Source organism: Podarcis bocagei (assembly GCF_964188305.1).
Source record: "Podarcis bocagei genome assembly, chromosome: 2".
In the NCBI taxonomy this organism is placed as follows: domain Eukaryota; kingdom Metazoa; phylum Chordata; class Lepidosauria; order Squamata; family Lacertidae; genus Podarcis; species Podarcis bocagei.
Genome location: NC_138126.1, coordinates 96,118,210 through 96,140,085, shown reverse-complemented (window position 1 = coordinate 96,140,085; position 21,876 = coordinate 96,118,210). Strand labels below are relative to the sequence as shown.

General features: G+C 42.9%; 1 protein-coding gene and 1 long non-coding RNA gene across 2 annotated transcripts in view; one reads left to right on the top strand and one right to left on the bottom strand.

The window, feature by feature from the left end:
• The window catches only part of SEC14L1 (SEC14 like lipid binding 1), a 57,653-nt gene that overhangs the window by 35,183 nt on the left and 594 nt on the right, over positions 1-21,876 (top strand). Inside the window, exons 5-18 of the mRNA XM_081185379.1 lie at positions 2,221-2,370; positions 2,471-2,602; positions 4,127-4,255; positions 5,085-5,316; positions 5,788-5,897; positions 9,843-10,032; positions 11,076-11,164; positions 12,397-12,467; positions 13,241-13,412; positions 14,176-14,310; positions 15,745-15,879; positions 17,422-17,673; positions 18,584-18,762; positions 20,071-20,172. Of these exons, the coding sequence (XP_081041505.1) occupies positions 2,221-2,370; positions 2,471-2,602; positions 4,127-4,255; positions 5,085-5,316; positions 5,788-5,897; positions 9,843-10,032; positions 11,076-11,164; positions 12,397-12,467; positions 13,241-13,412; positions 14,176-14,310; positions 15,745-15,879; positions 17,422-17,673; positions 18,584-18,762; positions 20,071-20,172 (2,078 nt within the window). The remainder of the gene's footprint in view (positions 1-2,220; positions 2,371-2,470; positions 2,603-4,126; positions 4,256-5,084; positions 5,317-5,787; positions 5,898-9,842; positions 10,033-11,075; positions 11,165-12,396; positions 12,468-13,240; positions 13,413-14,175; positions 14,311-15,744; positions 15,880-17,421; positions 17,674-18,583; positions 18,763-20,070; positions 20,173-21,876) is intronic.
• LOC308582408 overlaps positions 14,342-21,876 on the bottom strand; it is a 47,078-nt gene continuing 39,543 nt past the window's right edge. Inside the window, exons 3-4 of the long non-coding RNA XR_014005666.1 lie at positions 20,048-20,247; positions 14,342-15,801 (exon numbers count right to left, since the gene is read on the bottom strand). This is a non-coding gene — a long non-coding RNA (uncharacterized lncRNA). The remainder of the gene's footprint in view (positions 15,802-20,047; positions 20,248-21,876) is intronic.

The following is a 21,876-nucleotide window of genomic DNA, read 5'->3' as shown; positions in this document are numbered from 1 at the left end:
AATTATAATTACAGTCATTCGTACACATTGTGCTTACTCCTCATGCACAATTCCTTTAAGCTGAGAGTAAGAGAAAGCATTTGGTCTCCTAAGTTCCTCATGCTCTACAATGTATTTAGTTTACCTGCCCAGTCTTGTTGTAGTGCTCTAGTTTTGTTCTTTTCATAATCCAGCTGCTTCCTTTTGAGTCACATAAGTATGGTGGGGTATTCAAGTGCTTTGCACCTTCAGAGGTTCAAAGCCAGCTTTGAAAAAAGATGCCATTTCCTTTTTAAATACAAACTATAATAGCATTTGATTCTGCTTTTCAGCTACATTTGGGGCACTGGACAAAATGTGATCAGCACTATAATCCTAGAACCTAGGATTTTAAGAGTGAATGGTAAGGGCACAGAAAAAGCAACATTTAAATGAATTTAATAAGCTTCCTTCAGATACTGATTCACAGGAATGTTGAGTGCAAGCAAGAGCAGCAGTTAGACTCTATGTGGAAATAATGCAAAATACATTATGTAAGTAGATTCTGCCGGGGAGCTTATTTCTCTTGTAATCCTGTTCAGAAGCAGAATTTGTTTCCAAATCATGGTGCTTGATTGTCTGAGCTTACCTATTTTGGGCGATATTTGGAAACTCATTGCTCCTGCCAAAATTAATTTGACTTAAATGGGTGCACAAACAACCTCCTTGGTGTCTTGAATGCAAGAAAAATACTGTTAAAATGATATTTTTTATGGTATGTGTAGCGGGGCCATCATGACATTTGGTATATCACAATGTGAATGCAGGATTTTGTTAAGGCATTGGGGTGGATTCATCAAGCATTTGGAGAGTGTTATATAAGTTGAGACAGTTACAGTCAGTTTGTTGCTGTTGTGGTAAACCTGTGTCTGGGCTGTGCCACTTCAGATGGCTGGTGGGCTTCTCACGATTGAATACTCCTCCCAGCTGAATACTAGTGTCTTAGCTGGGTGGGCTTTGTGTGCTAGGCTTTCAACCTTTTTCACGGACTTATAGCTTTGCATATGAAGAGAGAGGTGCAGGAGTTTTGTGTGTGTGTGTGTGTGTGTGTGTGTGTGTGTGTGTGCGCGCGCGCACACACACACAGAGGAGCATCCACTTGCAGTCTGAAGCAGTACAAACTGGACACTGTTTAACCAACTAAGTCAGAACTAGGCCTAAATCAATCTGTGCCCTGGACATCATGCCTGCATGCCCCTGCTGTTGCAGCTGGGTCCCTAGTCTGGCCATTCTAGCCAGGCTGCCATTTTAAGACTCTATTTCCCTTACAGGCAATGGTAGTAATGCTTCTACTTCCTTATTCCTCTCTCAGATCAATTCCTTTAGGGTGAATGCATGTTTCTCTTGAGTAAATATGTTGCCATGAGAGATGGGAAAGGGTATCAGTTTAACAATTCAGCCACCTTCCCTGTTGTTTTCAGCTGCATGTTTGTTCTTCCAGCCCATAGAATCCCCATCTCTTCTCCTGACATCTCCATGAAACAGTCCACTGTGAAATAAAGTAAAATGGGACAGAAAAAAAGCCCTGATTCTGTAATTGGGCATTATGGGAGAATAAGGGCATTATGGGAGAATAATATTGGATACATGTACACAACACAACTGTTCTCTCTGCTTAAAGTGAGGCCCTGAGAATAGGGAATGCAAAACAGTTTGTCAGTCTGTGTTCAGGGATTCCAACCCGTGGAGCTTGTCTTTTGGAGTTTTCTGGTTTTTTCCTTGAAATGCAGTACCATTTTGGGGGCGATTCGAAGGTTTATGGATGCTGTGACCATGTTCTTTGTTTAGCTGAACTGAGGACATTGCTGTGTGAGTAACTTAATAAAAGGCATTAAGTTCTTAGGCACAAGTATAGTCTGGTAATGGCACATTGCAGTCATTACATGAATGTAGCTATTGTGCTTGGGGAGAGCTATTATTGCAAGGAACAGACCTTGAAAGTCTTTACTAGCCTCTGGGGAAGTACTTTCGAGAGTCGCCTGGAGAGCTTTCACAAGGAGTGAAAATTAGACTCCGAGCCTGCTAGTGCCACATACTGTTGTTGGTAGATACTTGAAATGCACAAATCATCATCCTTTAATTATTTTAACAACTTGAAGAAAATGCAACGGGTCGTGATCAGCTTTAACTCAGATATATTACAATGCTATCTGGAGAGTCTTGTAACGGAGCTTTGACATTTGTTCTTCCTTTCTTTTACAGGCTTACGAGAAAAGGTTTCCTACATGCCCCCTCATTCCCATGTTTGTAGGCAGTGATACTGTGAACGAATTCAAGAGCGAGGACAAGGCCATCCACATAATTGAAAGGCGCTGTAAACTGGACGTAGATGCACCACGGCTCCTGAAAAAGGTAGCTGCATAACAATGGTTGGCCTGAATAGATGGGCCTGGATAGCTGTCTGCAAGGCTGCTGCTACTCCAGTTTAACTTTGCCTCTTCCCTTCTCTCAGATTGCAGGGGTTGATTATGTTTACTTCATCCAGAAGAACTCACTGAACAGAAGAGACCGCACTTTGCACATAGAGGCCCACAATGAGACTTTCTCAAATAGGGTCGTCATTAATGAACACTGCTGTTACACGGTGAGTCAAGGCAGGTTGGTGTGGTTTAAGCCTTTGGGGCCTTCAGTGGAGGTTTGCACTTTGGCTTTTCCTTCAATAAGAAAGTTTAATGCTGCACATATTTTGCTGGCATTTTTGAGCTGGGTAACTTGTAACGGCTTTTGGGAATTTTCTTGTTTTGGACAGAATCCCACAACACTGAAATATCAGATCTAGTCATATTTAACATTCTGTGCTCAGGCAGTACAAACATATTGAATATGTTAGGACTGGCATGTGTTCAGAACACTTCATTTTCATTCTGATTTAAGTCTGCACGGGTGCTAGCAGGTGTTCAGACTCCTACTTGATAGTATGTAGTGCCAGGGCATAGGATATGATGCGGGTGAGCCGACAAGTTCTTGTCCCAGTGTCTTTTAAACTTGCAGACAGCCATGATTTATTTTTTTAGGAAAAGCAGACAATCAAAGCAAGGTAAAGAACTCTGTTGCATGCATAAGTTTCCACATTCTTGCCAACAGGAAAATCTAAATACCAGGGGAAATAGGCATATAAATCAAGCCTATGCTCACTGTCTGCTTTTTTCCCTTCTTTTTCTTTTAAAGAGCTGAAAAATCTAGAGCTAGCAATTCAATTTCTTCAATGATAAGGGGGTTTTAGGCTGCTGCTTCTCTTCAGAGAGGTGACAACATCGCAGCAGCCATAAAAGCTCTTAGCTGCTAAGAAGAAATAGGAGTAGTGTGTGGCATTTTGAATACTAAAACCCAATTTAAATTCTGGCTGCTAATTCCAAACATTTAATATTCCTCTAGAATTACTTTGAAGGCATCCACCATAATCAGTCATAATTTTCCAAGTAGAATTAATTTAGCAAAGTCCAGGAGTTGCCTGCCCAAGTTAAATGTGCCAGATCTCTGCTTTCAGCCTTGCCATATGCAGAGTTATATTAGCCTAATTAATAAACTCCAGTGAATGTAGGAATGCCTACGTCTGCACAGGAACAGGCTGTTAAATTCCTTATGCCTTGAGTTAGACAATACACAGCAATTCCTTTCTCTGTGGCAGTTTTCAGGATGACTTGTGTGATTTGTGACAGGAATTGAGAAAAGTTGACTTCTGTGATGGTGGAAGCCATGCTGAGAAACTAGCAAAGAGTTGCACCAATAACTTGAATGTGAATACTTGGAATAGTTCTGCTGAAATGCAGGGATTACACATGTGTCTTGCCTTTTTGGATCTTGAAATGGGACTAAAAACCAAGAGAACTGAAAACTCATAAACATGAGCTTTACAGAGCCCACTTAGGTCGATTACTATTTTAAAACCTAAGTCCTTGACCAAAGTACATTGGCAGTCTTAAGCCACTGTGGTTTACATTACATAGTGGTGCAGCTTTAAACTAAAGCTTAGTTGTGTTGTGCATTGGTGAGCACGCCAGTTGGCTGCACTAAAAAAGAACATTGTATGCTGTACTTCAGAATCTCTTGTGATACTTGAACAGATTTCTCACACTATGTGCCAACCTTTTGTTTCTCAACACCCCAGGTGCATCCAGACAATGAAGACTGGACATGTTTTGAGCAGTCTGCAAGCCTTGATATTAAATCTTTCTTTGGATTTGAAAGCACAGTAGAAAAGATTGCCATGAAACAGTACACCAGCAATATTAAAAAGGTGAGCTTTCCAGTTTGCAACTCCTTGGCCTGCTGGCTCTCGATATTGCAGCTGGAGTTATTTTGAGCCCATTTGGGATTTGTCCGGCCAGGTTCGGCTTTATTGGTGGCTGCTCTTGTCCTCTATGAATGGTGCATTCTTATTTAGACAATATTGATTAATCTGCTCTTGTTGCAAATAGAGGAGCCTGCGAGTGCACTGACTTTGTGATTTGAAAATTGATTATGCGGTTCCTGGAATGCGTCATAGGTGCTTAAACTCTTTGTTATAACAAAGTAAATAAAGATAGTGTTTTGTTTTGTTTTTTATCTCCCTAGAGGCAGTTGCCCAACTGCAAGCATGGCTTGGATTGGCAGTGCTTTAAATCATACTGTGCCAAACAGCATGCGACTTTAGAAGAAGTTTCCCCACAAGAATAAAACAACTTGTCAAAAATAGGAGGTTGCCTAGCTTATTGTGCCCAGGCTTTAACCTGTATGTAGAGATGCTCAGTTGCCTTCGTCAAAAGTGGGGGCTCCATGCTTCCCAGACCAACTGTATCCATGCCTGGCCAAAAAGGAGTCGGTGGGCAAATGCATTGCCTTAGGTCTCCTTGTGACTTTTGAGTTGGTGTATCTTTTGAGTACCATAGAAATAGGTTCATTCTTTTCTAAACTAGTTCATGCTCTTGGGGGGTGGGTGATGCTGAAATGTAGAAGCGTGTAGTAGGGCTCTCACTTTCTTAGATTACATCTTGTTTTACATAAGGAAGAACTAATAGTGCAATTTTCTCTGAAAACCTATGCCCAAAGAGAAGTGCATTGACTAAAGAATTGCCTTGTTTTCAAAGGGCAAAGAAATAATCGAGTACTACTTGAATCAGCTAGAAGAGGAGGGAATTAATTATATTCCTCGTTGGAGTCCCCCGGCTAAATTTACCTTTGAACGTGGTGCATCTCATGTAAGGCGGCCACTGTCCCCTCCAATCAACATACCTGAAACTACCACCAAGGAGGGACTCAGCCCTAAGGAAATCAACAATTGCAACAATGCATCAGAGCCCACAGCTGGAACACCCGATGGTGCGTTGTTTGCCTGCCCTGTCTGCCTTTTGGGGTTATTTTGTGTGTCTCCATTAATATAACAGCTATAGTTTAAGCAAGGAGTTGGTGGATCTCTATTTCTGTGCTAAATGTCTTCAATTTCTGTAGCCAAACTTCATGATTTTGGCCGCACAGCATAAATAGCACAAACAACTGTACACTGATATGTTTTCAGATATAAAATCTGTAGGTTGCATTTTATTAACAGAGACTTTGAGTGGGGGAAAGGCACCCATTATTGACTAGGGCGATGGCTAGCTGGAGCTGGTGGAAGAAAAACAGCTCAGCTAGTAGCATTTCATTCTTTTCAAACTATGTATTAAAAATGGCAGCTTGCTCTGCAAAAGGACAAGCCAGAGCTTCAACTTGAAGAATGTATACTGAAAGCCATTTGTTAATTGATCCAGCAATCATTGATTCTAATAGCATTTGTGTAAATAATGGTTTCAGACAAGCTGGATGCAGACTACATCAAGAGGTATTTAGGAGATTTGACACCACTTCAGGAAAGCTGCCTCATCAGGCTTCGGCAGTGGCTGCAGGAAACGCACAAAGGCAAAGTAAGTATCTGTCTGCGTGCTTGACTTCCCGTTCATCGGAAAAGTGCACAGCATGCAAGATGGTCTGGCAGCATGTCAATAATCCATCCAAGGGAATGGACATTTTTACATAAGATGGCCTTGAACTAGTTTGAACCTGATACCTTTTAGTTTTTCTGTGTGCTGTAAAGTCTAATCTTTAAATCTACTTCCCAGAGTGCAGAGACCAGATGCTTTTATACTTAAAGAAAACAAAGCTTTGGCTTGGTAGCCTAGATATCCTTTCATATATGCTAAAGGTTATGTATTGTAGAAGCATAAAATTGAAATGTCAACAAATTAACCAGTTTTACTGTGTCCTGCTTGGAGATTGATTTAGTTCCTTGCAAGGAGGCTCCTGTTAACGACATTCCTCCATTAACCACTGCCATGCCTTTCTCACAGCATAGATAGTTTGAAAGCATGCAAGACTGCACGCTTGGGCAGGTGGTCCGTAATTCATGGAATGTTGCACTGAGATTATATGACTAGCATAAAAGCTAAAGGCCAGTTAGACATGCAAATACATCTTTCCTGCAATACCGCAACAGCCAAATTCCAATTTCCTGTTTTGTTCTCCCCGCCTTCCACAGCCAGTACTTCAAGAGTAAGCTATTTAAAATAAAAGTTAGCTTACTTCAGTTCTAAGTCTGAAGTTTAGGGAGAAAACTTCGCATAGGAAAGAGATGGGCACAACGTGATCCAGCGAATTGTGAATAGCTGTGGCTGCTCAAGGAATGTACCCCACTAGTGGTAAATATGTATTTGTTGCTGTATAGCACACGAAGCTACCCTAAGTTTGAAGGGAGCTTCCCACATAGTAAGTACCTAAACTCAACTTGAATCCAAAGCTTCCAGCTCTACATTAGAAGCCACATTGTGCCCTGATCTCTTGGTGTGGATGTGCTACTTAAAATGGATTGTGGTTCATTCTAACTTTCCATCATTTGTTTTCAAAATCAACGTAGCACACCCCCCCCCCCCCCGCCTCACCAGCTTGCAAAGTTTCTTTGCCCCTCTGCTCCCCAATGTGGTGGTTTATTCACACCGACCTGTGTTTTTTGTGTTTCCTTAAGTTTCTTTCTTGCACTTTCCTTCTATCGTAAGTCAGCTTGTTCACTCCTACAGCTTCCAGTTTCCATCCAAGATTTAGACATGGTCATTTTCTCTAGCCTAATATTATCTTCGGAGCTATAGGGCAGAAGCTCAGTTTAAATCACTTTTAAATCATGATTATGTCATCTTAGCATCTAGAATGTCTGATTTTATTTGGCTCCATTAGCAGAAAGAAAAAAAAAGGATGCTTCAAGCATTACCTCTCACCACTCTTAAGTAATTTTCTGATGTAGAGGCCAAAAGTTGATTATATTTTCAAAATCTGGGCTGTATTTTGTTCCAACAGATTTGTAAGTACTAGTGCTCTTTCTTTCAAACCTGCTTATTTTTATGCTATCTGCCATACAACCAAAATCTCCTTAATTACTTTCCCAATATTTACCGTATTTTTCGCTCTATAACACGCAGTTTTTTCCTCCTAGAAAGTAAGGGGAAATGTCTGTGCGTGTTATGGAGCGAATGCCTACGGATGGCAGGGGAATCCGCTGCAGTTGTGAGCAGTCCGTGGCTCTCTTTGAAACTGCAAAGCGGGTGTAAGCGGCTCCTGTCAGCGAGCCTAGCCGGGGAGAAGGGAGAGAAGCAGAGCGGGGTTGGCTGCTTTAAAACAACCCCGTGCTCTCTGTCCCTCTCTCCTCTCCACTGAGCTGCTAAGTAGCAGCAAAGCTTTTCAGCCAGCCTAGCCGGGAGGAGGGAGAGAAGCAGAGCGGGGTTGGCTGCTTTAAAACAACCCCGTGCTCTGTCCCTGCCTGCAGTTTTTTGCTGTCCGATTTTGGATTAGCCACTGTAGGGGCTGTGTGTGTGTGTGTGTGGCATCGTTTTCCTCTTGCTTCCTGTTCACTCTCCCAGCGCCCCTGCGCTCTCCTGCGACTTTAGGATTGATACTCTGTGTGTGTGTGGGGGGGATCGTTCTCCTTCTCTTGCTTCCCACTCCCAGCCCCTACGCTCTCCTGCGACTATCGGATTGATACTGTGTGTGTGTGTGTGTGTGTGTGAGAGAGAGAGAGAGAGGGGGGGGGATCGTTCTCCTTCTCTTGCTTCCCACTCCCAGCGCCCCTGCCTCTCCTGCGACTTTAGGATTGATACTCTGTGTGTTTGTGTGTGTGAGAGGGATTGTTCTCCTCCTCCTGCTTCCCGTTCACTCCCCCAGCGCCCCTGCGACTTTAGGGCGACTTTAGCATGGATCCACATGGATCCTCAGGATTTTTGCATTGGGCTACCCCAAACTCACCGTCAGATCACGTCTGTGGCCACAGCATGAACCACAAAAATCATACATCCACTGTTTTGTTTAGAATATTTTTTTCTTGTTTTCCTCCTCTAAAAGCTACGTGCGTGTTATGGTCTTGTGCGTGTTATAGAGCGAAAAATACGATACTTAGTGGCTTGATCTTCACTGCAGATGTATCCCGGCTTAACTCTGTTATCCAGTTCACTGCAAAACCCTTGAGTGTTTGCCATTTCCCTTCTCGTCTCTTAAATGTCTTGCCTGATTGTACCCATTTTTCTGTGGATTAAACTAAAGAACGATGACATTTCCATCTGATTTTTTTTTTTGAACAAAAATCTCCTCACAGCTTTGATTTGCTATTTTCTCACACCCCGCTCTAGCTGTTCATCTCTTTAACACACATTTTCACTCTGGTCTGCTTGAAAGTGGCATAAAGTACTGTTTTTCAGGATGGCATTGTAAGTCAGTTATAGTTTAACACAGATAGAGCAAAGGAATAACAAACTTTCTTACAAAGTGTTCAAAAACTTCCCAGCTTGCTTTTTTCCCTCTTGGGGCACATGAACAGCAATGCTGTGAATGGCAAAGTGTGCTGTGCTGTGGTCATTGTCCACAAAAGGGGGTAAACTGACAAGTGCTATTGGGAATCTCATTCAGATTTTTAATCCTATTTTTGTGTATGTGTGTGTGTGTGTGTGTGTGTGTGTGTGTGTGTGTGTGAATACGAGTCTCTTTCTTTTACTGATTACCTCCTATTAATTGCTAAAAGTCTAACAGCTATACTATAGCAGAAAACATACCAATACCCCATTTTACTATTTTCTGCTTTCTCCATCTTTTCTTATCCAAATTTCATGGAATTTGTAGAGAGGGCTTCAGTAGTTTTCTTTGCTGTTCTCTTGATGCTTGTATCCCTGCAACCATGATGTAAAGACCTAAGTGGAGATACTGTAACCAAGAGCTTTCCAATCTGTGTGTCGTGACCCATTAGTGTGTCGGCTGCAGTGTGTAGGTGTGTCACATGAACACTCCTCGTGCTCCTCCCAGGGAAAGGGATTACTTTAACCTCTGGTTTGCTAGTAAGACTGAATTGCTGTGTCACGAAATGATGCATGTCTAAAAAGTGTGTTACCAACATGAAAAGTTTGGAAAGCTCTGCTGTAACCTGCATTTGTGGGCAATAGCTATTTTTCTTCTTTAGTTCTCTACTGCTGGTGTCTTCCTGGTTCTCCGTGAGTGAAAGGGATGGGGACGGCCTTATCTAAGAGAAACTTCCTTTTGACTCATGTGCACCATCTAAAGAGCATGCAATACATAACACTATTGTTTTATCAAAGATACCATAAGCCACCTTGGGTTGGCAATTTGCCTCAAAAGCTGGGTGTAAACATTAATGCAAATACTAGAACAAGTTATTTATGCAGAGTAGATTTAAATCTAATCAAGGCAGCTGCCCCAGTTTTCTGCTCTGAGGGTGTAAAATGGATATTGCTCAGTAGCAAATAAAATTCACCTCCACCGTTTAGATAACTTTGGAATCAGCTGGTTTGTAACTTTCAGCCCCCTTTTGCTGATGTTTGCAGATCCCAAAAGATGAGCATATCTTACGATTCCTGCGTGCGAGAGATTTCAACATTGACAAAGCCAGAGAGATCATGTGCCAGTCCCTAACGTGGCGTAAGCAGCACCAGGTGGACTACATTCTGGAGACTTGGAACCCTCCTCAAGTACTTCAGGATTACTATGCTGGAGGCTGGCACCACCATGACAAAGGTAGAGTAGCCCTGCTGCCCTATGTAAGCATAGGTTGTTAGCCCATTATTCACTTTGGCTGGTATGCGTAGCAAAAGGGGCCATAGGAAAGGTTCTCTGTAGATTTTTAAAATGTCCCTTGAACATTCCTGCAGAGGTAGGAACAAAATGCTTCTGAATCACTATGCTGTTTTCAAGCATCATTCGGGCAGGATTGAAGTCATGAAAGCATAGTTTTCAGAAACGTGGTCCAAAAGACACACACAGTGTGCATTTGTTGGAACAAGCGAGGAGACGTGTTTGTTATCTCTGCTTCTAAAGATAGTGTTTTAAACAAAATATTGCCACTGTTAAAATTACTCGGCCCCTGAAAGCTGTGCTTCAAAGAATAAAAGCTGGCAATAATGTATTCTGAGAAATTAAATAAAAAAACTACCCTTCATGGTGGGGGGAAAATAATAACGCTTTACTGCATAAAGTTGTGCTTTAAGTGAAATACCTAAACTTTTAAAGGGGCTCACAGCAACTTTTGTCTTTTTTTGTGTATGCCAAGTATTCTGCTTTCAAGTACTAAAGCTTCTACAGTTTTCTCACAAACTTATAAAAGATTTTATTCAATCCTCAAAGCCACACACTTTGGGTTAAAGAATAGTTTTAGGTTTTCATCTAGCTGCATTCCATTAATAGCTCAGACTGTAGGAATGTTAAGCTTTCCTAAGGCAGTTCTGCCTGAAACTGCAATTATTCAGATAATATTGACCAATACATTAAATTGGTCCTGCAGCCTAATTTTTTATAGCTTTGTGCCAAGTTGCCAGCATTGTCCTGTTTCTTACAACGTTAATGAGAACATACAAAGTGTGCTTCTCCCTCTCCTTCATCCCAGGATTCTTGCTAATACAAGTTCCTAATGAGGTGGTGGAGTTAAGCTGTGCCAAAGTTCAGATTTCCTTTGCAGCCAAGGAGCATCAGTTGCTTTCATAGAAACCAAAGTTGCCAAGCAAACACTGATCATTCTGGTTGCCCTTGCAAAACCACAGTTGCCGCTGTTCTTTTTTGTCCAGATGGACGTCCACTGTATGTGCTGAGACTTGGCCAGATGGACACCAAAGGCTTGGTGCGAGCTCTCGGGGAAGAAGCCTTGCTTCGCTATGTAAGTGCCTTTGATGCCGTGTGTTTTGGTAGTGAACACAATGTTCCTGTTTTATAGCTCTGCTTCGCATTAGAAAGATGAGCACACTGTGGCTGGCCTCGTCAATCTGTGTTCATTTTTCACACTGTTCTGCCAGAATATCAGAAGTTTTGTTTTGTTCTTTGTGGGTTGGGTGGAGTTGTCTTACTTTGTGGTTTACATATGCAGGAAGGTGAGGTGGTGGAATCCTGAGGTCATAGAGTGGCTTGCATTACCTCCGGTTGTAGGTGGTGGGTTATTTTTTTCTAATGTTCCCATTTTAAAAATAAAAATGTCAGCATGCAAAGGGGGAAAAGAAGCACATTAGGGGGGAGTTTCTAAGCCAGCTTGTTTCCCATTTGCCAGGTTTCTAGTGTGTGCATGGGGATTTGCAAAAAGGTGATTTCCCCACTGTGAAGTAGAACAGTCCTCTATATTACCTCGCCCCATAACATCCTGTGGTATAGCCAGACAAAAAGGTTATGGAGTTTGGTCTGTAGTTTTTCCCTGGGCCAGCTCTTGCAACTTTTTATCATGCAGCAGTTTTAGCTTGTCTGATTAAAAGAGGAGGGGAGAACTACGTATGTCACTTTGAGCTCCTTGGAGAAAATGTGGAATATTAATGCAATCAATCCAGCTTACCACAATATTAAATACCTGTTCTTTGTCAATAACGTAACCTATTCAAGAATGGACTAATGAAGTGGGCAGGGGGGTTACATTATTGGCAAACTAGCACATTTTGTTAGAATAAAATAACAAAGAACTCCAGTTTCCCTGCATATAGAATTCTGGCTGCTCCCACCTAGCCCAGGCCTTCCATTATCCAGAGGAATTTCATATTCTAAAGTCTTTCTTAATTGTATACTTACTCCAGTCTCTCTCCCCCACACCCCTACCTCACATTCCTACCACATGGGGGGGGGGGGACTCAGTTCAGTTTCTGAGACTTCCAAACATGAGGATGGGTAGCTTTTTCTATTATTGCTGACAAAGGTAAAGCAGAAACATAATGCAGAAATTAAGTTAGGGGAACATCAGAAAAGTCTGTAGAACCAGTGAATTGGGAAAGCAGGAACGGGATTATTATCTCCTTTCAAAGGTAAAACAGAGATGATAGAAGCAGTTCTCTTTGTCCCGATTTTCGCCATGGCTATTCTGCTAGAGCATCTCTGCAGTATCCTTGTTTCTCATTTGTGTGTGTGTATGTTTAGGTTCTCTCTATTAACGAAGAAGGACTGAGGAGGTGTGAAGAAAATACAAAAGTGTTTGGAAGACCTATAAGGTAAAAGAGAATAGCTGTTAAATGAAATATAATGAGTAGTGGAATGTGAAGTGTTGAGAGACTCCATGCTAATCACTCTAATATTGATTCATATGTTAGCTAAGGAGATATACTTGTGAAATTCCTGTGTATGAGGGCTCCAACCTGTCCCCGTGCCCACAGATGCAATGGCACGCCATGTTTGGCCACTGCAGTGCATCATGCCCAAAGCCATGATTTCAAAGTGAGGTGCATGGCCCACATATGAATTAGGAGGACACATCTCACATGAGTTTCAGCCAAACGTTTAGGAAAACATGGAAACCGGTTTTCCAGGCCTTATGTGGCACTTGGAAGTAGATTTTCACCTGCTCCTCATTCAGGGTGAAGACAGGTTGTCATCCCTCACACCCAGAGTATAGATGAAAGGGAGTTTTATGACATTGGGGACTCCCTTGAACAGGCATGGTCAAACTTGGCCCTCCAGCTATTTGGGGACCACAACTCTCACCATCCCTAGCTAGCAGGACCAGTGGTCAGGGATGATGGGAATTGTAGTCTCAAAACAGCTGGAGGGCCAAGTTTGGCCATGCCTGCCCTAGAAGCTTTGAATGTCGTCAGTTCAGTGATGCACCCAACAACTAAGAGAAGGGGGGATAGAGTAAGACAGCTTTCTAGTGGTTGATACAAACCTCTTCAGCAAATCTGATTTTGGGGGAGCTGTGGGGAGGTTTTTGTTTTGTTTTAAGAAGACACATTTAGTAAGTTCATTGTCTTTGCTTTGGGGCCAACAGTTGTTGGACCTGCTTGGTGGATCTGGAGGGCCTGAACATGCGGCACTTATGGAGGCCTGGCGTCAAGGCTTTGCTAAGGATCATCGAGGTAGTCGAAGCCAATTATCCGGAGACCTTGGGGCGCCTCCTCATTCTGCGAGCTCCCAGGGTGTTTCCAGTCCTCTGGACACTGGTACGTTCATTTGCTTTTGTTTCCCTTGGGACCTGTGCTTTGGGGAATGGGACCCAGCCCTGTACTATAAAATAGCCATGGTCAACACTTGCAACATTGTTTTTTATAGGGAGCATCATTTCTGGAACAAAAAACAATTCAGTTACATACAGTAGTAATGTGGCCTGGTGGAATAGTTCACCTCTTGAACATGCCACTTTTATGAGTATCACCAATAGTAAAAGTATCCTCTTGAAGCCATTTGAGGATCCGGGGACTTGACTCACGTGGCAAGTCCTTGGCAAGACTCACTTGGCTGCTCCAGAGAAGCGGACACAGAGCAATGGATCCAAACTACAAGAAAGAAGATTCCACCTAAACATTAGGAAGAACTTCCTGACAGTAAGAGCTGTTCGACAGTGGAATTTGCTGCCAAGGAGTGTGGTGGAGTCTCCTTCTTTGGAGGTCTTTAAGCAGAGGCTTGACAACCATATGTCAGGAGTGCTCTGATGGTGTTTCCTGCTTGGCAGGGGGTTGGACTCGATGGCCCTTGTGGTCTCTTCCAACTCTATGATTCTAAGTGAGCCAGCTCACGAAGTTGCAGACAGGCAGAGCCACAGGGAGAAGCAATTGGAGGCTGTAATCTACCCCCTCTAGAAAGAGGAGTGGCTGCAGCACACCCTGCTCATTTAGGTACCCCAGAACTTCCCACTGTGTCTCTGAAGCTGCCTCTTTCACCTCAAAGCCAGTGAGCTACCTTTTTAACTTAGCATTTTACTTGCAGGTCAGTCCATTCATTGATGACAACACAAGAAAGAAATTCCTGATCTTTGCTGGCAATGACTATCAAGGACCCGGTGGGCTGTTGGATTATATTGACAAGGAAATCATTCCAGATTTTCTTGGTGGAGAATGCATGGTAAGTAAACAGTAGTTGTAGCAGAACTGCATTCATTGATTATTTTCTTTATTCCATAACATTTCTACACTGCTTGATTGTAAAAACAACCACCACCCTGAAGTGGTGCACAGCAGATAAAAAGAAAAAATGTACAACCCTATTTTAAAACATGCAAACGTTTAAATACTAATACAGATTAAAATTACTTTAGCTTTCTAAACATCTGGGTAAAGGTAAAGGGACCCCTGACCACTAGGTCCAGTTGCGGACTACTCTGAGGTTGCAGCGCTCATCTCACTTTACTGGCCGAGGGAGCCGGCATACAGCTTCCGGGTCATGTGGCCAGTATGACTAAGAGCAGCGCACGGGAATGCCATTTACCTTCCAGCCATTTACCTATTTATCTACTTGCACTTGACGTGCTTTCGAACTGCTAGGTTGGCAGGAGCAGGGACTGAGCAATGGGAGCTCACCCCATTGCGGGGATTTGAACCACCAACCTTCTGATCGGCAAGCCCTAGGCTCTGTGGTTTAGACCACAGCGCCACTCGCGTCTGGGTAGGCTTGTCTAAACAGGAATGTTTTTAGCAGGTGCCGAAAATAGTACAGTGGAAGGCACCTGCTTAACCTCAATAAGCAGGGAGTTCCAAGTGGAATTGAGTTCTTGCAAATGCAGAACGGATATTATGTGGCAACCTGTAAGTAGTGGCAGTTACACTGATCCAAGCGGTCGAGTGGCCGTGTGTAGGGTAAGGCGATCTTGTAGGCAAACTGGTCCCAGGTTGTTATGGGCTTTATATACGAATAGGAACACCTTGAACTTGGCCTGGTAGCAAATGGGCAACCAGTGCAGATCTCTGAGCAGAGCTGTGTTATATGCTGACATCGGGCCTTGCATCTGGCAGCACTCTTGCTGTGGCATTCTGCACTAACTTCTGGATCAAGCATGAGGGAAGCCGCACTGTCGAGTGTGTAATTCCCCCTTCCCATTCCCTACATTCTGATAACTCAATTAGTGGAGCACACTGCAATTCTAATTAACAAATGCATCTAGAATCACTGGTTCCCTGAAAGGTTGTTTATACTCCTGCAGTTCTCAGGGTTACCCAACTTTGCTAATGATCACCTTGTGTGGCTGTTGCCATTTTGGCTGTAAAAACAACAGAACCAGGTGAATCGCATAAGAATATGGGGTGGAGGGTCTAACCCACTATATAAATTTTCCAAACAGACAAACTTGCAGTTTGGTCTTGTTGAACCAATATGGAATTGTAAGGGGTGGGACACACACACAGTTTTTAAAAACCAATTCACATGTGTCTTTGTTAAATGATAACTCGCATCCACTAAGAGCTTTACTTCTGCGCAGATTCTTTCTTAGGTGTGATCTGTTTGAGTAGAGATCTAATTCTGATTTTTTCTCTCCCCTCCACCTTAATTAAATCTCTGAAGTGTGAAGTTCCAGAAGGTGGGCTGGTTCCCAAATCTCTATACCGTACAGCAGAAGAACTGGAAAATGAAGATATAAAGTTGTGGACAGAAACAATTTATCAGTCTGCAAGCGTCTTCAAAGGAGCTCCCCATGAGGTGACTTTCCTTGTTTTCTTTCTTGCATCCAATTGTCTATCCATGACAGACAAGCTCGGGTCTTCATTGGCTTGACATGGGCTTCATGCCAACTTTGTGCAATTAGAGGCGCTTCAGATGATATTTCAGCTAGTCCACTCTCAAAATAATTGTTCAGCTGAGTAGAGGAATCTTCTTCTCTTCCACAGTTAGAAAAATGCTACCTTAAGCATTTTCTGTTCACAACAGAGGAGCTCAAATCTCATTCAGCTTTGTTCAGCTGTTTTGTTAGTAATGCAAGCCGGCCTCACATGGACAGTTATTGGTAAGAGTGGACTTTCTGAAACATCTTAGTTCCTTCTAAGTCCTTTCTTATGAGCTTGTGTTGGTGAACAATGCTGAAATAAGGGGAAGAAGTAGAGAGGCACACAACTCCACCCCCCATTTTTAGTCTAACATTGTTTCCTGCAGTCTGCTAAAAGTAGTAGCAAGGGGGCTGCCTCAAAAGATAAGGGGATCAAGCCCTTCTGGCCCACCTGTAATTTGAGCACTGCTCAAATTACTGTTTCTACTCCTGCTGTGAAGGCAAGCCCTGACTCCCCCCCCCCCTTTACTAAACTTTTTTTTTGCAGAAAACAAGATGCGGTGCACTTTGAATACACTCAGTTGGTGCCTGTAGCATACTTTTAATCTACCTTTTTATTATGTAGTAACTGGAAGAATGTTGATGCAGTTGAGCCACCTATTCCCCCCCCCAGCAGCATTTATTGAAGGGTCAGTTCTTTTAATCTGCATTTCCTTAAAGCAGCAGGACAGAGATATGCTAGATGTAGAAAATGTCTTTCTACAGTGTCTTTCGATCACTGGGAAGCCTATATTATTATCTTATTACTTGGCCTTCACCTTAAGGTCCCAGGGCAGGTTACAACAATTAAAAACACATCATCATTAAGAAACCTTAACATTGCAAAAAACCACAATCACAAAAATTAGCATCTAATAAGAATAACAATAACATCTAATGAAAAGTAAAAAAGTATTTAGACTTCCAACTATTCTGCATTAGAAGTATTCAAGGCTGTTTTTTAAAAAGAGATTACTTTTCCCACACCATGTTCTCTCATGCTGTTTTAACGTCCAACTATTGACAAACAGCGAGCTTTCAAAATGGCAGAAAGGGCTGCCACATCTCCTTGCTGTCATAAAGCCAAGGGTGAATTTGTCCCGTCCCCCGCCCTTTCTATGGCTTCTGAAATAACATGCTTTTTTATTTATTTAATTGTAGGGCTGAAATGAAAATTGATTGTGTAATTTGACTTTGTACTGCTTTTTAAAATGTTTGTTTGTAACTGTTACGCAGTTGGATGCAGAAGCAATTAAACTCTTGCATCTGGTCACAGAATCCCTCATAGCAGGTTTTGTAGCAAATATAAACACAGTGGGTTTCTACGCCAGAGCATTCGAAGTGTGTGGAATTTGACAGCAGCGCCAAATTGGCTCTTCTCATTGAAAGGCTTTTTGCTTTGACCGAGCTTTTAATATAATTATCCTCCAACTCTCTAGATCTTCATTCAGATTGTGGAAGCTTCGTCTGTGATCACCTGGGATTTTGATGTTTGCAAAGGTGACATTGTATTTAACATCTATCACTCCAAGAGGGCACCACAGCCTCCGAAAAAGGACTCCCTGGGGGCCCACAGCATTACTTCTCCCGGTGGCAATAATGTGCAACTGATAGACAAAGCCTGGCAGCTGGGGCGGGACTACAGCATGGTGGAGTCTCCGCTTAGCTGTAAAGAAGGGGAGAGCGTGCAGGTGAGAACCAGCCTCGAGGCAAAATCCATGTTGTTAGGCTACTTTCAACTGGCTTCTACCCCAAACAGAAGTCACTTGAATTGGTAACAAGAGACTACAGCAGGGGCTGGGAAACCCATGAGACTCTTGATATCAGAGTCGTGGGTTTGAGCCCCACGTTAGGCAATGCATCCCTTCCAATTCTATGCCCCTGCAGATGTTTTGACTCCCAGTGCACCATCAACCCCAGCTAGCGCAACTAAGTGATGATGGGAGCTGTAGTCAGTAATGCCTCAAGGGCTACGAGCTTTCCATCGCTGGACTACAGCACTCGGGGGGGGGGGGCTATCTGATCACAACCAACAGTAACTGGGCAGATCTAAGAGAATTCTTAAGTTGCAATGAATAGTTGCCTTGCGTCATGAGTGGCCTTACTGTTTGCTGTGGAATGGTAAGGGATTTTAGGATGGTGCTGGTCAGTTTTCAAAAGGAAAGCCCTGGGATTGCCAGCCACTTCCTATCCCCAGATATATCAATCAAGCATTTTAGAAGAAGATCCAGCCAATGGGGGTTGGGGGTGTTGAGTATCACCACAACTGTAAGGCTGAAACACTTTGCAGCCCATCAGTTTCCCACAACACTAAAATGGCCACATGCAACATTCTGAGAGGTGATTATCTAGCTGTGAGTCCTGGAAGACCTGGTTCCTATGGTCCACCTGGAGAAGGTGGGGCCTTGACTGATTCCAGCTATAAAGGCTAAACCTACTGATCAAGTTGCCTACAGACTACCTGCATGGGGTTGTTTCAGGATTGTTGTTGGAGTAAACAGTTTTAGAGAAGATTTATACTGTTGCTTCTTCACTATGAGTCGCAAACCAGAGTTGTGAACAAAGCTCATTGGGATCCCCCCCTCCCTGCTTTGCTTTCAGGGGTCCCATGTGACAAGGTGGCCTGGTTTCTACATTCTCCAGTGGAAGTTTCACAGTATGCCTGCTTGTGCTACAACCAGCCTGCCTCGCGTGGACGATGTCTTGGCATCTCTACAGGTCTCATCTCATAAGTGCAAAGTGATGTACTACACAGAAGTAATTGGGTCAGAAGATTTCAGGTATGCTTAGCTATGCCTTTGCAGGCACCATGGCAGGGAAGTCCCAGTGGAAAGACCCCTGAAAGGAAAATCAAAAATAGTTCTTATGATTTGCTTGGTTGAAAGGCAATACTGTGAAGGCCTTTTAAACATGGAAGAAGGGTCCTTGCAGTTCTGCCACTTTGCCAGAATTGCTTAGAACAGCAATGTTGTGAAAGTACTTACTGCACATCAAATACGAGTATTAAGTAAAGTTGGCAGGAACTAGGGAAAGAAAGGGGGAGGGAGGGAGGTGAAGCTATTGTGAATGGAGTTACCTGACCACCAAGATCAGGGATGCAGCAGTAAAACTGCTAGCATGTTTGCAAAGCTAAGCAAGGTCCAGTATGGTTTCAAATTGGAAGGAGGACCATGTGCATTTCAAAGGGTTGGACTAGATGACTGTTGGGGTCCATTTTAGCTCTACAATTCTATGACAAGAGATTGTAATCATAGGGAACTATTCAGGGCTCTAAAGCTGAAAGGATCCAAAAACTGCAAGTACCGGTATATTTTGTGAAGGAGCAGATTCTCATGAAGCCAAACTCGTATGTGAAATGCCTACTTGAATACCTCTAATGGTGGTTGTGTGCAGAATGTGTCTAGAGTAGACAACCTGAAAAGTTGGTTGCCCCTAGTTTCAGATGCAGTTGGGCCCAAAGATCACAAAACTGCCTCACTCTGGCTGCATAGTATTGTGCAAATCCATTGGCATATTTAAAACCTCTTGGCTTGGATATGACTTGCATTTAAGGAGAGCTTTTAAACAAAATACCTGCTTCTCATTCAAGAAGGTCAGAAGTGAAAGAAATCTCTTTTGAATTGAAATTCTTTCAAGGACGGATTAAGGACGGATAATTCTTAAATATTTTCCTACTGAATCAAGGGTTAAATTGAAATTTAGATTGAAGAAAAGAACCCCCCATCCACTCTGGTTCCACCTTACCATGAGATGAGCAACTTTTTAATTATTATCATTTCTGTTAAGGACAACATTCCTTTTCTGGGAGCTCATATGCTGCTGGTGGGCAGAGAGTATACAGAGGTTTTTTATATTAAAAAAAATAGTGCAACAAACCAATACAGCTACTGTTCTGGAAAGCACAGGATAATGCCAAGGTTGCAGGTTCGATCCCTGTATGGGATGGACTAGATGATCCGCAAGGTCCCTTCCAACTTCTGTGATTCTATGTATGAGAGCGGGAGCTTCCACCCAACCAGCATAATTAACAAAAGCAAAAAAAACACACACAAGTTTGTATAATACCTTACTATCTGTCTCTTTTGCAGAGGGTCCATGAGCAGCCTTGAATCAAGTCACAGCGGATTTTCTCAGCTCAGTGCTGCTACAACCTCTTCCGGCCAGTCTCACTCCAGCTCCATGATTTCCAGGTAGTGCCACTGCCAGCCAAAAGCCAGTTGATGAGATGGCCGGACCCTCGTCTATGGCAGCCAACTGCAATACAGCTTAATCATCGGTGACAATTGCAAAAACAAAAAACATGTGGAAGGCCTTTTTATAGATAGTAAAGTAGCTGTGTGTGCATTTAAATATACTGGTTTTGTTTTGAATTAGAGCTGAAAGCGTATCCAGTCTTAATGCGGTAACCATAGTATTTCCCCCTTTCCCCAATCATAAACATGCTTGCACAAATCCTAACCTGGACATGCAAGGGCTGTTTTGCAATGAAAGGAGTAATCAGTGTGGTTGATAATTTATTTTTTAAAATACCATCCTTTCAAGACATTCTATAGTGCATTAGAAATCTAACCTAAAGCTCCTGCCAGTGAAGTTCTCACAAAGCTCGAAAACACTTCCTCCTTTCGTGGCGCTGTGAGAGTCTTCCTCTGCTTCTGCCCAGCATTTAAGTATAGAGAAAGGCAGTAGCTAGAATACTTGACATTTCATGAAGTGCCAGCGGGTGCCTGGCTGAACTGCTTACCTTTTTCTCTAGCTCTGTCATAGGTGAGTGCTGCCTTCGGCGGAGGAAGCAGGATTTCTGGTCTTCTCAGGCAGCCCTTTTGACATTCATACATTTCACTTAATCTCACTGCTAAGGGCTTAATAATTCCAGCTTTGGGCATTGAAAGGTTTTTCAGGTCTATAAAGTTACACCTCTTAGCACTGAAGAGGACAGAGCAGACTTGTTTCAACATCCTAAACTTCCGGAGCCCCATCTGCCCCAACTTGCATCTTTTCACCCTGAACCCACTGAATGCTGGCATCTCTTCTGCCAAGAGCTGATGAGTGGAAGGGGGTGGCTGCTCTTTTCACAGATTCTTATCTGTCCTACAACCGCAATGAAAATCTCACATGTCACTAAGATGCCACCACATCCTGTCCAGAACACAAGTGTAGTCTGCTGTGGCTACAATTATTGCAGCTTCAATTTTCCTATAACCAGGGCTTTAATTACTATGCTAAGTGCACTTTTAATCACCCTTCCCCTGCTACTTCCTTCATATTTGAGAGACTTCAGCTTGAAACCTTGCATGTATTTTTTGGAAAGCTCAAAACATTCAGCCAGTCTTAAGTTTGCTGTGTTGCATCGGACCTTAGTAGCCAGCTAGTTAAAACATTTCAGAGGCTGCAAATTACTTGGAAAAGCGGGTAACGGCTGAAGTTGTATCCTCTTCAACCCACCCCAGATATGAAATATATTTAAAATAAAAGCCCCTTGTTTATAAATAGAACTAGGCCAGAGAAGGAGCTTGTAGAATATGATGGTGCTGTGCTCTGTGGAAATTGGTTTAGGATCAGGGTGCCAAATGCCTATGTTTGTTTAAAGGCTGTAAAATGCTGACTAAAACAGTTTTCCGAAGAATTAGACAACTAACACTTGTGGTGTTTGAAGTATTAGGTCAAGGTGACCCTTCAAGTATTGGTCAAATTGTAGGAAGGGTGGCAGAATATACATTAGGTCACAAACTCACACATGCTCTCTTGCTCTCTGTGATAGCTGCTTAACTAATAAGACACCCCCCCCCATGATTTCAGAAGTGGTTTTAATGCTTGATATGCAGTCATGAACATAGCTCCTGCCTCAAAGCAGCATGGTGCCATGTGCAGCCAGTTAGTGTTCCTGGTGCAAAAGG